Below are 17065 nucleotides of genomic sequence, written 5' to 3' on the forward strand. Positions count from 1 at the left end.
TTACACATACTGTATAATTGCAGTGAATTTAATTATATATTTTACAAAGCATAGGCCTGGCATTACGTTTTAACATGCTGCGACAGAGAGAAAAAAACTGCATCTGGACATTCAAACTTTGAGGGCACGTTGCTTTTCTGGTCACGCCCCTTTCTGTGATGTCACAGCAAGCATTGTCCATGGTATGTAATGGGCAATACACCTTTCGTGACATCACTGATTGGGGTGTGTACATTCACCCCTGTTAACCTCTTCCTTCTGGAAATGTAGCCAAGTCAAGAATACCTGATATGGCAACAAGCTCCAGCCCAAATCAGGATATTCAAGACCTGTTTTTGCATATTTCAGAAGGTCCTCTGCTCACCCCACAGCTCCCACACAGAAGTGAACTCAACTCAGCCACCCAGGACAAAAAGGAGGGCCTCTTAGTCGCCCTCGAAGGCTCCGTTGCTGGCTCCCTGGCATTCACTCTTTTTCCGGCACTTGGACAAGATCCTGTGGAGCAGGCCCGGGGATCTGTGTGTCTGGGGTTGGGAGGCCACAGGCTGAGGCAGAGGGATCTGGGGCCTCCGCACCGGGATGGGGCCCTCGCTATCACCCTGGCACCGATCCAGCCCCACCTCTCCTCCTCCACCTCCACCTCCACCTCCTCCCCTGCTCCCCCTCTTCAGCGCCTGCAGAATGTGTCCACTGGGGGACAAAGAGGAAATAACAAACACAAAGGCCCTGTTTATTCCTCATGACCCAAATTCCACTGCTAGCAGACAAGACAGGCACGGAGCTGTACAGAGGGCTCTGTGTGGTGTGTGTGTGTGTGTGTGTGTCAGGGAAGTTCAGTGGCAGGCTGTCAAATATAAATGCACCCTACTGTCAAATAAACTGCAGGAGATATACAGTATCATATCAGACAACATTTGGTGCACAACTGAATTAAATGCTTTGATTTTTTTCAAAAGTAGTTATTTTATAGCTGATAATTCTTCATAAAAAGAGTAAAATGTTGCTTGTGCTATCAAAACCTTTTAGATGAAAAATTACAAAGTCTTTCTGGCATCCTCCCGCTCCCCTTTGGCTGTAATGAGATGCAGTGCAGTGAGAGGGGATTGACTAGTGTGTGTGCAAGCCTGGCATGTGTGTGTGTGTGTGTGTGTGTGTGTGTGTGTGTGTGTGTGTGTGTGTGTGTGTGTGTGTGTGTGTGTGTGTGTGTGTGTGTGTGTGTGTGTTTGTGTGGGGGGTTAGTAATCAGTGTGCTTTGTCAACTGATGAGGGACGAGAGGGGCCACCTGTTTAGGGGCACTGGGCGGAGAGCAGTGGGATGGGATTTGGGGATGGGGGATGTGTGATGGTGGAACAGCTGCTGGGTGTGTGTGTGCGTGATGTGTATGCATGCACTTGTTGAGGGGGGGGGGGGGGGGGGGGGTTGTTCTTGTGGTTGCCATATGAGGTTTACACTTACCTTCCACATTTACTGCGATATACATCGTTGTCCCAGTTGGAGATTCTCACAGACACACTCCTTCGAAGGCCTTTGGGAGGCAGATTTGCCTGAGAATGAAAAGAGCTGTGTGTGTTTAAGGTAAAAATGTGCTAATGGTATCCTGAAATAACCTCTATACTGCCTCCGGGATCTTCTCCTATCTGGTCTAATCCTTCCCTCAAATATGATTTTTTTTCACCTTAAACCACGGTAGACAACTTAGTCATTTTATTTTATTTTTCTTTAATTTATTTCTTTAAATAGACATTAGTAAAACACAAAAATGTTAGTTAAGCACTATATCAAGTCTTCTTGCTATAAAAACCCATAAGTATATTAGTCAAAAACAAACTCTATATATTATATCTGTCTAGTTACACAGAAAAACATGTCATGGAATTGCCTTTAAAGTAGGCATAAGGAAGTTATAGAGCTCTCCTGTTAAATGCCCAGAGAGCTCAAATTCAGATTCTCTGAAGAATTATCTTTAGTATTACACTACCAGAATGATAGGAAACTCACATGTGGCAAATTATATAAAGAAGGGTTAAAATTGGAGTTGCAAAGGCCAAGATATCCAGATTTTTAGTTATTAAATATGGGTTGTGCTCCAAAACCTCTGAATCCTACATTTCCCATAATGCAACAATAACATCTTTCATTTCATTAATCCAACAATACATGCCCATGTATTTCAAACTACATGACTACTTATAGTATTGCAGGCCTCCTATTTTAAATCTCAAGCCCAAACCGAAATAATCATCTCTTTGTTGTTTTGCCGTCTTTCATACTTTGGAAAACTCCTCCAGAGCCACAGAGGACATACAACTGTCTTATAACAAGCTGATTTCACAGATAAAATTGGTTTTATTTTAAATATTTAAGATGAACTGAACAAGAAACAAAGTTGAGGTTTGTGTAAAAAAGCACCCTCTGGTATTATTTACAAAAAAAACTACCAAAACTGTAGAAACAACCAAAACTGTTAACCTTAGTCAGAAAATTGAGTTTTCCTGTAGGATCCTGTTGCTCATAGTAGGGAGCAGATTGATAAACCTATTTTCAGGGCCTTTGAACATAAACAAAGTAGAATAGAAAAGTACAATCTGCCCTCAGACAGTAAGCAGCAGCAGCAGCAACAGTACAATCCTGTAATGCTGCATTGCTGCACGCATAATGTCAGCCAACCAACCTGGCTCAGCTCCATCACACAGGAGGCGGGGAAGTAGCCCTGCTGGCCGTCCTGCAGCCGCCCAAACCACCTCTCTTCCTCGTGTTTGGACAGCACCAGGATGACGTTGCCTGGAGACAGCTCCAGCTCATCTGGCCATTGGGGCCTGTAGTTGTGCACCACTACCATCTAATGGATAGAGTGAGAGTCACAGCCTGAGCTTTGTAGCCATTTGTACCCAAGACTGTGCATTTCACTGCACTGTTAGATGTGATGCTACATCTAAATAAGTGCATTTTGATACGTTTCCTTTTGTTGCACTGATTCAAGTTGCAGCTAAAGAACTCTTTTCAGTCTACAGGTCAGTCGGTGTGAATGGAGAGGATTATGTGTCAAGACTCAGAGATTATCTGCTGCGCAGTGAAATAGAAACCCTAAATCTGGGTCTACTCTTCATTATCTGTTCCTCCTAAATATGGTCCATGTTTGTCAGAGGAATTAGAGAAATTAAACACATAATGGAGACAGAGGAAATTGATTGACTTTATATAACACCAATGTCAAAGTCATAACAATGAATGTCCAATATACATAAGACTCTGATCATATGAAATAAAGGAGTTTTGTTTTCTATTTATACTGTTTAAAACATACATGAAGCTAAACCTGCAGCCAAAGATCAATTTTTCCATCATTGCATATTTGATTATATTAAATGGAAAATGTTTAACTTGCCTTGTCAGCTTCTGCTCTGTATCGATACCTCCCTGTTAACCATTGAGAGTGGAGATGAATCAGCAAAAAGGTTAGTTTCATGATTTTTTTTCACAGCTGCAAATATGCATGAAAAAATTTCTACATAAATAAATTGAAACGACATGCTTCAGTAAATGAAGAGTCCTTACAGGGAGAGATCTACCCCATCATTTATTTATCATCTGTACGTTCATATGCCATCTCGCTCTCTCTAACAATAATAATGTCATGCTCTGCCACACTTCACTGCAGATATTATTCCACTCACCTTGTGGGGCAAGGACAGTGGTGAAGACTTCAAAGTGCTCATTGCTGTGCATGTAGATGCGCTGCATCTTGAAGATCTGACAATTGCACACTGACGGAGGCTCCTGCACTCTCTCCGTCTCTCTCTGTCTGCACTACCTTTAAATAAATGCAGCTGACTAATCCACCGCAGCACTGACTTGAGCTGGACATAAGCAACGACACAGTCAAATCCTGGGGTACAACACACACACACACACACACACACACGCATTCAGGTCATGACTGACAACAAATACATTTTTTAGTTTTTGAGACTTATCGTTTTGGATTTTCTTAATTTTCAAGGTTAAATATAACCAGGCACAGATCTGTTATCAATATTTTTCAGCTCAGCTGTGGAATAAAAGCCAGCGTCCTTCTCACAGATGATGCTTGACCAACTCATTTTCATGCCAGCACCTATTGTTCTTTGACCATCTGGTCACATATGACAGAGGAGTTTAGAGTCCACTGCTTGCCTGACATGGATGAGAATTCATAATTTTACCTCGCCAAGAGCTGCTTGATTGATTTAGGGTTATTGACTGTCCCATTTTCCAGTGGCCTGGGTAAGCAGGGACAAAGAAGAATGGGCTTGGGACAGGGTGGCGGACTGCTCAACAGATGGTGATTAAACCCCCCCTCGCACTTCCCCACCTCCTCTCCACTCTCCCGCTCCGGTGTGATGGAGCTTGGCTGTGAGCTTGTGTCAGCGATTAAAAAGCATCCATCAATAACATTAATAACACAATCAGATCAGAGCATTGGAAGTTTGTTGTAAACTGCCAATGTTTACACAGTAGTGTTGATGAATGCATTTATTAACTATTACCAATGACAAGTCTGCATAGGATATTAGTGTATGGTATTTTCCCCATTAATTACAATCAATGTCAACAGGATATAGGTTTAAAATCATGTCAGGAGGGCTGTGGATTAGCTTGAGCAAGAAATGGGTTTGTCTGAAAGAGGAAACTGCTGTAAATGGATGAGACAACTCATTAACCTCATTATCTTTGGCCTCAGAAGTCCTTCATAACACAACTGTGCTGCATCCTCTCTGGATCTGGAAAAAGACTCTTCTTTCAAAACAGGCAGCACACAAAATTACATTGGTGCATAGACCCAAACACCATCAGCTTTTTTTTCTTGTTTTGTTATTAGCAGCTTTTCAATGTGCATAAATGTACCAAAGGTTCAAAAAATGGGCTTTCTGATCCATCTGCAACTCCTCTCACTGCTCCTAATTCAGTGTGATGCCTCCAGTATAGACACCAAGGCCGAAGCAAAGCCTTTACATAACAGAAAAGCTAAGCTGCTTAGAAAAAGTGAGCTGATGAGATGTTTACTTACTAGTTCGAAGAAAATACGCAAGCACTGAGCAGCTCCATGTTCCAGCTATTATCTCTTAAGACAAATTAGGGCAGTTATTAAAAACTATAGAGAAAATATATTGTGCATGGATAGTTTAGTTTGGACATTAATGGAGAAAACAGTTACATTAACCATCGCCATCGATAGTGGAGTTGACAAGTAGTAAACATATTTACAGCAAGTCAGGACTTGAAGTTGACAACTTGTCAATATGTAATTATTGTTATTTTGGCATCTGTGTGATTTAGGACTCTCAGATTAGTCAATAACAGACTGCTAGTCTCAGTTTACGTTATCCGTGAAAATTTGCTGAACTGCTATTTCAATGATATACTGTATATTGATGCAGGAAAATTTGGAATTACATACAATCTTAGTTGTTGCAGTTGATTTAAGCAACTTTTCTTTTTTTTTTTTTTTTAAACAGCATACTTTTTCATATCACAGCAGGTATACTGCAAAAACATTTAGGAGCTCCAGAAAGGTTAACAGGGACATTTACAGTATTTTTGCTTTGAGTCAATTTTTAGTTTCAATATGCAGAACTCTTAATGCAAAGAGCCAATATTGACTTAAATTCTTAAGATTTAAACACAAAATTCTGTGCTGACAAACTGAGAGCAAGCATAAAACTGCAAATTCAATCCTGACAGTACAGCCAACTAATATTAGCAGTTTATATTTATCACTAGAAAGTTTTCAGGCATAAATCTGTATTTTGACCATTTTACCACAACTAAACCACATTTCTACATCCTTTTTACTGTCAAAATGTCACAGATTTAGTTTTATCCATTGTATTTTGGACGATTGCAGTAAACTCACAAATAATAATCATATTAACCATAACGACTATTTTCTCTACTTATTTTAAATACTCATTGTGTATCTAAGTGCACTTTTTTCTACTCGTGTAACCTTTGATCTCATGACTGCTATTTGCAAAAATCCTGTATTGAACACAATGCTGTGACAGCCTTATAAACGTAATGCAAACGGTAGCTGTGTGATGCATTAAAACTAGAAGTAAGTATTTTGTGGAGAGTTGTTTGCACATTGAAAAGGTTTAGAAAACTGGAGCAGAGCATTAGTGAAAAACTGTAAGTGGATTGGATTCAGTCTTAATTAATGCTATTAGTTACATATGTGCTTATCCTGTGGTGACAAGCCAAAATATCAACAGTGAAAGAGATATCTCACCCTTGTGGTGACTATATAAAAGTGCATTCAAATAAAAACAGAAAGGAAACAATTATCCGACTTTAATTGTAGCTTAAGTATACTTCTTTATCCAAGTGTTTTCCATTAATATAACACGTATCAAACATGACATTTAGCCAGTATTTACACAGTTTGTGACACTTAAAAGATGCATTTGGAGAGGACACACAGCTTCTCAGCCTTTACAGTCATTTCATATTGCATCATGTATGCGCAGTTCAGTGCATTGAAGCCAAGGCACAAACAAGAGGCAGCAGGATACAGGAAGCTCCAGTCATCAGTGCTTCCCAGGTCTGCCTCCCTTCTTCCCTCCTCCACCTCCACCTGCTTTCCCTCCTTTCCATCCTCCACCTCCACCTGGTTTCCCTCCTTTCCCTCCTCCACCTCCACCTGCTTTGCCTCTGGGACCCTTTCCTTTGCCTTTTCCTGGCATGTTTCCTTTGCGTCCTCTCTTCCCTGCTCCCATCTTCTTGTACTTGGCCGCTGCCTCCTCCCTGTCCTCCTCTCTCATCTGCTTGTTGACAGCTTTGGTGATGTCCAGCTTGGGCTTCTTGCTGTCCAGGATTTTCAGAAGCTCCAGCTGCTTCTGCTTCTCGCTGGAAAAGTTACCGATGAGCGGCTCAAACTTCCTCTTCTTGCCCATGTTCTTTGGAGGTTTCTCTTTGGGCAGGCGGTCCTGGAACTTCCCGACGGAGGCTGTGGAGGTCCGGGCCACACTCACGGCTCTGGACAGGTCGTCTTTGGACTGCTGCGCCACGGGGGTGAGCCCCACACCTGGCACCCGGATCTTCTGCGCCCTGGCGATGTTCTTCAGCCGATTGAACTCATTCTTGGCAACTCTCTCATTCTTGGCTTTGGTGCGTTTGGCGAACTGGTCCTCATTGGGGTCTGCGGTCTCCGGCACCTCGATCATCCACTCCTTGGTGTCATCTTTGGCTCTCTTGTAGCCCCAGCGGCGCCTCCAATCCTTCGCCGTCTCATCCCAAACCAAGTTGGTCTTCTTCTTCTTCTGGATGCCCTTCAGCTTGGCGAACTCTTCCCATTTTGTCGGAGGTTTGGGCTTCGGTGGAGGTTTCTCTCTGGGCAGCGGGGTCGCCGGGTCAGGGAGTTTGGCCACGATCGCCTCCTCGACCCTCTCTGTGGGCAGTTTCCATATTTCATTAACCAGGAGCTGAGCGTTGTCGCGTGCTAACGAGCGGAGGAAGTCCTCTTTCTGCTCCTTGAAGTCCCGCGACTCGATGCGATTTTTGTCACAAGCCAGCAGGTTCCCGATGTCAAACTCCAGGTCTAGCTCCTTCTGGACGGTGATGCTTTTCAGCTTTTCTGCCTCATCTTGCTCAACTTTGGCCAACAGCGACTCAACGCTGTACGCAGCCATGTTAAAAGACCGCTCCCCCACGTGTGCTCAAACGGAAAAACACAAGTAATCATATCCGGGTCAAGAATATTTTTTTCCCTAGGATGGAGAAGTCATGACCCATCTACGATGCTTGTGATTGGCTAGTACTGGCTGCCTGTTAGGGTTAGAATGTCAGGATCAGCCAATCAGAGGAAGACTGAGGCGGGTCATGACGTCGCCAAACTGTACCACTGTTAACGCGGGAAATGTCCATTTTATGTCACAAGAGGGCGACATTGTTTCATTTCTTTCTTTTTTTCTTCTAGATACTGCAGATAAAATTAAACAATGAATTACCAAGTTAAAGTAACTTATTTATAGAAATATAAAATTAATACTTGAATAAAGCTTCAATCTTCTCTGTCCTTATATATTTTTTATTGGCTTTTATATTATTACACATACAGTAAATACATACAAACTAAAACAAAGCAAACAAGAAAAATTATATAAATGATATATATTTATATATACTGTATATAGTTCATTAGTTCAGCATGCTGTCATACATAAACATTTCTTAATCAGTTCATCAAAAAATATAACGTTGGTAGAGTAACTTAGTCTCCAAATAGTATATACTAGGTTCCCCTATTACTAAGAATGTTTGTAAGAGGCCTTTTGCAGCACACTCCATGAACAGGCAGCATGAAATCCGTTTTAGCCACTGAGTAAAAGTAAATGCTTCAGTTTTGTTTTATCTTTTCCCCCCCATTGAAGATCAATACAATAGGCTGATATTTTTTCTTTAGATTTTGGCAATTTCATATCATCAGGTAAATAAAGTGAGAGACCCGGCGTATAGACAGATAAAAAAGATAAAGTATGCAGGGGGGCTGCAGGGTTTTGGTTCCAGGAATATATGCAACATCTTATGATCACTGGGATTGCTCTGATTGCATCAGTTTTTAAAAAAATGTTTGTGTGTGTGCTTGATGTATATTGGTATCTGCTGGTGTGTAGATTGATGTTTTCTTTGTTGTTGTTTTTGTTCTTTTTTTTTTTAGTTCATTGTTTATGGTGGTATTGTGGTGTGTTATTGAAAATGTTCAATACAAGTTTAAGTAAAAAAAAAAAGATAAAGTAATATAGTAGTTATGTAATATAATAAATAATACATCTTTAAAAAGTTAATAAATAATTTACTTTTGCTTTACACATTTTTAAATCAGGTTTTAAAAAAAATACATCTGATAATTATACACTCTGAAATAAACTGCAAATATACAAGTTTTATGGATATAATGGGGGAACATAATATACTGTTTACATAAACACATGGTATTTTTACTTTTTGCTATTATTATTACTATTATTATTAGATTTAAAGAAAAGTAACCTTTTTATTTCAACATATATGTATTGTTTATCATCTTATATACACACATAGGTAGAAGAAGTAAAGCTGAACAGAAGCCCTCCTTTCTTGTATTGCATTGCTTTGTGGCAGAACAATACATTTATATAAACATAATTTATTTAACGTCATTATATTATTATAAATCTATTCTTATCTTTCTTCAAATTGAAAAACAAATGTTGTATTACTACATCAATATGTATTTCTTTTTTAATTTACACACAGACTGTCTGTTTTTAATGCTCAGTGGTTGGTGTTTTAGTGTTGATCATCTTTCTTTAGACAACTGAACATAGAAACTAAAAGATATTAAACTCAAAGATCATTCTATGAAAATACAAAACTTACATCAGTGACAAAACATTAAAGTACGAGGACACAATGAGAAATGAAAATAAAAGTTTAGTCAATCCAGATGAATGGAAACACATAGGTGAATATGTAATTTGATATGTAGGAGTTCAAAATTAAAATTAAAATGCACATTTTTTGCATAGATATTTTGGATTTTACTCTATTTATTTATTTATTCTGAGTTTCTGTGCTGTGACTCTTACGCTGCACATCATTTTAAACTTCTGGAGTTGTGATAAACTTTATAATAGGATTACTTTAAATGTTTTCACGAGAGATTAAATTCACTGAAGTATTAATATCCCCGTCGCTATCATCTATTCTGTATGTGTTTCTGCCATAGATTCAGCACCATAATAACTCTATTTTTGTCCCTGTCTCCACTAATTTAGAGGAGGAGAAGGATGAAGCGGTGAAGGAGGAGGAGGAGGGGGGGTCCTATTTCAATTGACTGGCTGCTGGTTGTTCAAAGATGGTGGTGTTATTATTTTGGGCTCCAGTAATTACATTCATCGCCAGACTTGCCATGTGAATACTAACACTCTGGCTGGCGCAGAGATAAGGTCACAAGTGATGCTGTGTTTGGAGATGTGAGGAGGAAATGCGTAATTAGTGGCCCAGAGTCCCATTTGTGATTTAGAGAAGGCTATAAGGTCTTCTGTGACGTGTGGATGTATAGTGTCTAAAGCCACCCAATTTAAACATAGTCCAGTAGTTAGCTTCTATATCGCCTGCCTGTGTCATCCACCGTCATCAGGCTTTTTTTTTTTTTTTTTTGCTGACATTTGATCCGGGGTGAATTCAGCCAAACAGGATTACTTTTCCAGGATTACTTCTTTTATAGACAGCACAGGCCTTTATGAGCTGCTGGCCATGAAGAAAAGTCATCCCCACTTTCAGTGTCTCTTCAGTGCTTAAATGTGCTTAAAGGATGAGCTTTAGAAAAAGGTTTCTCCATAACATATGGCTGCTTTCATGTGAAACCCTTGCAGGTCTCAGTTTTTGTTATGTGTCACTTTTAGCCAAAAGGGCGAATTAAATGGATTCTCTAACTCTTGGTGATAATTAAACTGTCTTGCAACATAGCAGATAGTCTCAGAAATGCTAAATGTAAGTTTTTTCCCCTGGGTTTCTGAAAGATTGATATTTTGGACTTGCAGGGTGGTTGTAACCTCACTGACTCATATGTGATGTTTACAGTAAAGCCAATGTACAGAGTAATCTAACCAGAAACATTAAATATCTCTTTATCTCTCTGCAATTTGCACCTCCGATTCCAGTCTTATTTCTTTTATTCTGGACTGACTGAAAAATGTATTATTCAGTTTCTATCCTCACTTGCCTTTTTCATGATGCTGATAATTCATCTGCATCTGCAACAGGCAATGTCCTCTCAGTACTTGCATGTACTCTTTGTGTGACATCTCTTCAACACAGTTGGAACATGCAAGAGAAACAATTCTATGAATGTTTCTTTCACTACACAAGAAATGAAGACCTCAGAAATACAAAATGAAGCCAAACTTCATCTATCTACAATGTAAAAAGATGCTGACAATGTATGAAAAACATATTCACATTTGTATATTTTTATGAATGAATGCAATCTGTGAATGGTTGACTAAGCAGGTAAACCCCATAACTCTAACAGGATCAGCGCTTTGCATAATTTAAAGCACTACAAGCACCATTCATGCCACATGTCGTAGCCCTATTTATAGAGTGCATGCACATGTACACAAAAAATATTGTATTTGTCCAATTTATTTCAACACTGCTTTTTTTCCTTCATGTGTTATGACCGTATCTGCACTCTGCGTTTGTTCACAGAGGTTGATCACGTGTGGATGCGCGTGCTTTACTGTTTCCGTCTCTTCTTTAAATACCTACTGACTGGTGGCCACCACGATTCATGAATCATAGGAGAGAGGAAACACATTCATTCATGCAAAAAAAAAAATTGCCATAGGCTTTAAACTTCCTTCTCCATCCAAAAGTCGACCTGTTAGCGTGAAAGAAGAGGTGAGAACGCCAAAGGGCCAGATACAGAAAAGAAGAGTAAAAAAAATCTCATCACCACCATCCTGGCATAAATCAGACATGATTAGTTGCTGACAGTTTACTTTTGTATTTATAGAGGTTGTATTATTACATATTTCTTTGACCTACCTTCTGGAAGATATTTTTAAAAGTTTGAGTGGAACATCATTCAGATCTTCAAGTAATATCACACTGTATTTTTCTGCTTTACAACAAACTGTAAGAGAAAGTCTACTTTACTACAGAGAAAAAAAGACTGAATTTCAGGCTTCCCACGTTTCACAGAGGCATATAGGAGGCCTAAAAATATTCTCTGAACATACAGTGAACCCACAGATCCATCACTGTGATAAATATCATGGGTAACAGCTTCACGTGACATGATTTTTCAGAAAAGAATCAATAAAAGGGATGGTCCATCCAAGTTAACTCTGAGCTGCTCATGCAAAACAAAAAACCCACATGACGGAGCTGTTAGCTGATAGGCTTAGGCACTTCTGTAGATTACATTCGCCACTTCCTGATTCCACTTTGAGAGGGAAATGAGCGTCCCCTGGCGAACAGAGTTTAGTTGGCTGACAGTTGAGGTCAGAGGCTTTATTGATCTGCTTTGGTTGGGACAGAAACACCATTTGGCCCAGCACAATGCCTCACAGGTGCATGCTGCTTCCAAACTACCGCCTGCTCTGCGTGGGATCTCACGCTCTGAGAAGGACAAGCCAGAAGATAAACTGCATCATCTGTTTTCACACAGGGGAAAGTGAAATCAACAAGGGCTTGCACAGAATCACCAGCCACTTTGCTGCATCTCCTGTGTTCATTTAAAACCTCTTAATACATGACAAAGGGAGGCAATAGGTATTACCTGTCTCTCTGGAGCCAGGTCACACTGGGTGTGCTGTTTGCAGTTGAGCAGGAAACACAGATGCAGCCTCCCGGAAGTACACGCACCCTCTACGTCCAGCTGACGTGAGTGAAACAGTTCAGCTGCTCCCCAAAACCTGGCCTGCTTCCTAGAATCAGCACGGTATGTTGGGGAGAGTCCTTGAGATATCATTCCACTGTTTGTGTGTGTGTCTATGTGTGAGTGTGTGTGGTAAAAAATCATGCAAGCAAGTGCATGACGTATGTGTATGTGCTGCAGTGGCTCCATGCTGGATGTTGGAAGCAGAAAGAGCTGGTTAGCACCTGGTGTCATGGCAATTTACAGAGGTCAGCCCTCAGTTTGGTATTCAGCAGCATGGTGGGGGCTTATAGCAGTGACATCATCGGATACACCTTGTACTCCGTTGAGCCAGAGCCTCCACAAAGTTGGCTTACAACTTTGTGAGAAATGATGAAATGTGATGAAATGATAAGTAGTTGATTGACACATCTTTTTTTCTCTGTTATTAAGAGCTGGTTCTTTTTCTGTAGCTATATATTTTGGTCAGGATTTAGGAAGTACCTACAGCATCCCTGCAGGTTATTTCCATTTAATCAAAATTATATTTATTCAAATCCAAAAGTGCATACAGCAATCATAGCGAATGTCTGAGCTTAAAGGAACATTTACACATTTTGGGACAAACAGTATGCTAATTTTCTTTCTTAGCTAAGATGATCGATGCCACTCTTGAAGCTACATGCAGCAGTTGGTTTGTTTTTGGGCCAGGTGCATGTAAGTTAACTTCCAGCCGATTAGTGGAGACTCCAGGAAGTTACTGCATCTGGCCAAAAAATAATGAAGCACATGAACACCTGCAAAACCCGTGTAATTTGAACACTTTGGTTTTTGTTTCGAATAAAAAAAAACAAGATGTGAACAAAATGTGTTAATGAATGAGTTTCAGAGCTACAGGTAGGTAGATATTGTTACCCCTGGACAGAGCCAGCCTAACAGTTTCCCCTGCTTGCCATCTTTGCGCTAAGCCAATGCTGTGTTCACACTATGTCAGATGGACGATAAGGACTGGAAAGATTCCCATGTTAAGGACTTGTGAATGTTCACGTCAATTGACAACCCACGAAGGAAACAAAATCACATGATACCAATTAACTTTAGGTTTAATTACATTTAACAGGGACTTGTAAATGCTTACTTGGCTTTCAGGCACTTACTGGGTGCCAAGTCCGATGTACTGAAAAACATAAAAGTGGTATTTCTGTTCTCAGTTAACTCTCTGCAAAAAAGGGAATATGTGAATTTCCCAAAATGTAAAACTATTCCTTTAAACTGAGCAGAGTTGCACACAGTAACCAGTTATTTAGTCTTTCACCTCACACTCATGTTAAATCTCCACTGGGCTGCATAAAAGTGTGTTTAAATAGCTCGACATCTTCTTCTACTGCCTGTGGTCTTATTCATACTTATAATCAGATCCAACAACATGGAGGGTGAGCAGCGGAAACACCAACTTTTGCCAAACCTGCACAGCCTAATTTGTCATCCAGCCCCTCAGGTGAAGCCCGAGAAATCCTCTTTGAAGCCTTGGTGCAGCTCCAATAATGAGGGGGCTAAGCGTGGACCCCTACATAAGGGGCATCCAGGGACCTTATTGATCTCCAGTTAATTAGTCCGTAGGTGCACATTGGCGCATAATTAGACTGATACTGAGCGTAATGAATGCAGACAGCCACAAATTCCTCTGGAGAATTGTTCACTGCAGGGAGGATGTAGAGTTTGGTCAATCAGACATTATTTTTGGGGTAAAGCATACTTATTACACTGTACATGTAATGATTATAATTCTATTTTTAGTGCAATTAAGTGAGATACATCTTAAGTATCTGATGAACCCCTGTGTGAGAATGCGGTTAATAAAAAGAAAGCCAGCCATCCTGATGACGTACTCTTCACATGCTTTATCAAAGACAAGAGGGCTTTTAACCACTAAGTGCTACTCAAGCTGACACAAACTGATTTGATGGCAATGAACCATGAGGAATGTAAGAAGAAAAATCACACTGAAATAAATTGTTTCAAACAAAATATTCGTTCTGACAAGTGACAAATTGGCCTTTTCAGAGATGCGCTGAAGATATGGTGGAAGTGCTGTTATCTCCCTCTTGGGCTGCGTGTCATGCAGCACCAATGTTTCAAGAGGGATTTGTAGAGTCATTCAGACATGTTATCTGTCTGTTGAACTTCAGAAACTCTTTTCAAAAACTCATCAGTGAACACAACAGGGAAATTGTTGAGTGGGAGATGCAGTCAGGATGTAAATGATGATTCCTAGTCAGTGGCACAGTTTAGAGATAAACTTGTACTTTATTTTTTTCATAATTTAAACATGTTTAGTTTACTACAACAAGCAGTGGCTATGAAAAATTTGCATTTCCCTGTTTCTATTTCTCCTATTCCTGACTGACTTTACAATCTATTTAAGGTATGGTCTTGCTCAGCACTTGACATACATCTGCATCTGCTGCAGGTGATGCTGTTGAGATATTTGCATGCGCTCTTCTGTAATGCAGAGTATTGCACCCTGAATAGGCTGAGATTCCTAGACACACACCAGGGTATAATGACTGCTCCTGTGCCATTCAGCAGGAGCGACTCCTCCTGGATCGGTCAATGTTGTTGAATGAGTCAGAGCAGGAGTGCTCATTAGCAAAAGGGCAGAAGTCACCTTGCTCCACTCATCCTCAGGGCCACTGTCACTTATCGCTAACAGAGTGTCAGGGTGTCGCTGGCATGCTAAACATCCCTGTATGATCAGATTCATGTTGGAGCATAGAATGAGCGATGGTGATGTGATACACAGTCCTTCCCCTGATCTCATGACTGTGTCCCTCAAAGTGCTTCCTGTCAGCCAGTTTGCTTTGTTCTCCCAAAAGTTGTCTCCAGCTATCGGATCAATGTTACGATTAAATGTTGGTCACGCATCATGCAACCCTTTAGCCTGACATGATGCAACAGTCACTAATTGCAAGCTACACTCACCTAACTGTCCTCTCGAGTAGCATGACAGGCGCTGAGCAACATCAGGATCCCAAGGGACAATCCTGAGCTATAAATACTATGGATCACATACATCTATGCAGGGACCCTCAAGCATCACTGTGCTCCCTTTGATATGTAAATTTAATCCCTGCTTTTTTCCCCTTTCTATGCCTTAGAGTTTGAGTAAGGGAAACAATTTAGAGGAAGGCATCTAAGGTTTGGAAAACTCAAACATCCATGGTTTCTAACATAAGATTTGATTGTAAAGTACAAAGCATAATTTGTGTTAAAATGCACTAAATTGCATTAACTGATCAGGTGCAATCAATATGAAAGTTGTCAGCTTGTTTGCTCAGTTTAGTGAGTAATTATTATGATTTTATCGCTAATTTGACTATGAGCCAGCTTGCTGATTTGCATTAAAAAAAATTACAAATGCAAAGATGAGTCATTCATATGTTGCTTGCCAATTAGCAGTGTTGGCCCTCAAAATAAAAGCTTTGTGATGTATGTTTGTCCAGAGATCATGACAGCGGATGCCTTATGGTGACAAAGTGCATCAGCAAAGAAGAGCCGCAGTCACAAATGGACATTTGAAAGAACAGTAGTTAAGAGCCTCAGATGTACGGCCTTCACATATGACTGTACACTATAAATTGATTGGGCTGTCGGTTATTCTCAAGAAAACTGTAGGTTGCGACCTTCAGTATACAAAGCAAAACAAACGGCAGGGCTGCCTTTCAGGATATACTTTTATCTAATGCCTCCACACAAAGAATAAAAACCTGGTCTAAGGAGCACAAAACCTGCACCCCTGAGAAATGAAAGGATCTGAACATCAATGAAGTCTTATTCTGAGTTTTGGATCTCAGCGTGCAAAGCAGATTTCCACCTCCTTCATCCTTCAAATAAGTTTTTTTTTCTCAATACGATAAACACAGTTTTAGACTGTGACAACATCTAAAAGAAGGCTTGAATCTATTTTGAAAGTTATGTGTGATGCAGCTCCCTCTTAGGTGTTTCTGTTATTTTGTCCACACTTGTTCAGGTTGGGAGGTTAGTTTTTTAGTTGATGGTCACTGACTGAGCCTGAGGTTTTTCAATTATATAATTTGTATTCTGTTATACTAATATCTAAAAGTATCATGAGTTCTGTCGTGAGGAAACCACACACACACACACACACACACACACACACACACACACACACACACACACACACACACACACACACACACACACACACACACACACACACACACACACACACACACACACACACACACACACACACACACACACACACACATGCACGATAACACGTTTACTTTTTTCTACTCTCAGTTTCCCTCTTTTCTTCAAACAAGCACCTCAAAGTGAAACCAAACATCACCAGCCCTGTGCTAATTCTCAGGTTTATTTTGAGGGTTTTTCTAGACTTTTCTCCCAAGCAGAGATTTACAGATAATTTACACTTGGGTTTCATTTGCCTGTTGCCTGCGTGCATGGTGTCAATGGAGAGTAATGCAGATTGACAGCCGCAGGGCCTCAACTCCGTATGTACTCCTGAATAAAAACACAATGATTCAGTGTCACAGATGATTTAGAAACAGATAGCGGATGTTGGATCCATTTTTGATTCTTTACATGAAGGCAGGGAGGAGGAGGATGAGGGGTGCAACAAAGCAGCACGTTGA

General features: G+C 40.4%; 1 protein-coding gene across 2 annotated transcripts; it reads right to left on the reverse strand.

The window, feature by feature from the left end:
• Positions 1–6316: 6316 nt before the first annotated feature.
• On the reverse strand, positions 6317–7683 carry rrs1 (ribosome biogenesis regulator 1 homolog). Of its 2 annotated transcripts, XM_062441634.1 has the most exons (2): positions 6675–7683; positions 6317–6617 (listed from the first exon to the last, which is right to left on the reverse strand). In XM_062441634.1, exons 1-2 carry the CDS (start codon positions 7666–7668, stop codon positions 6568–6570), a joined length of 1044 nt encoding a protein of 347 aa, XP_062297618.1. In that variant the 5' UTR covers positions 7669–7683; the 3' UTR covers positions 6317–6567. The 2 variants fall into 2 exon arrangements, with proteins under 2 accessions (XP_062297618.1, XP_062297617.1); XM_062441633.1 differs by having other exon boundaries at positions 6317–7683.
• Positions 7684–17065: the final 9382 nt, after the last annotated feature.

Source organism: Scomber scombrus, chromosome 20 (genome assembly GCF_963691925.1).
Source record: "Scomber scombrus chromosome 20, fScoSco1.1, whole genome shotgun sequence".
In the NCBI taxonomy this organism is placed as follows: domain Eukaryota; kingdom Metazoa; phylum Chordata; class Actinopteri; order Scombriformes; family Scombridae; genus Scomber; species Scomber scombrus.

Coding starts and splice junctions, on each gene's coding strand:
- rrs1 (XM_062441633.1), bottom strand. CDS start 7,668: ATGGCTGCGTACAGCGTTGAGTCGCTGTTGGCCAAAGTTGAGCAAGAT.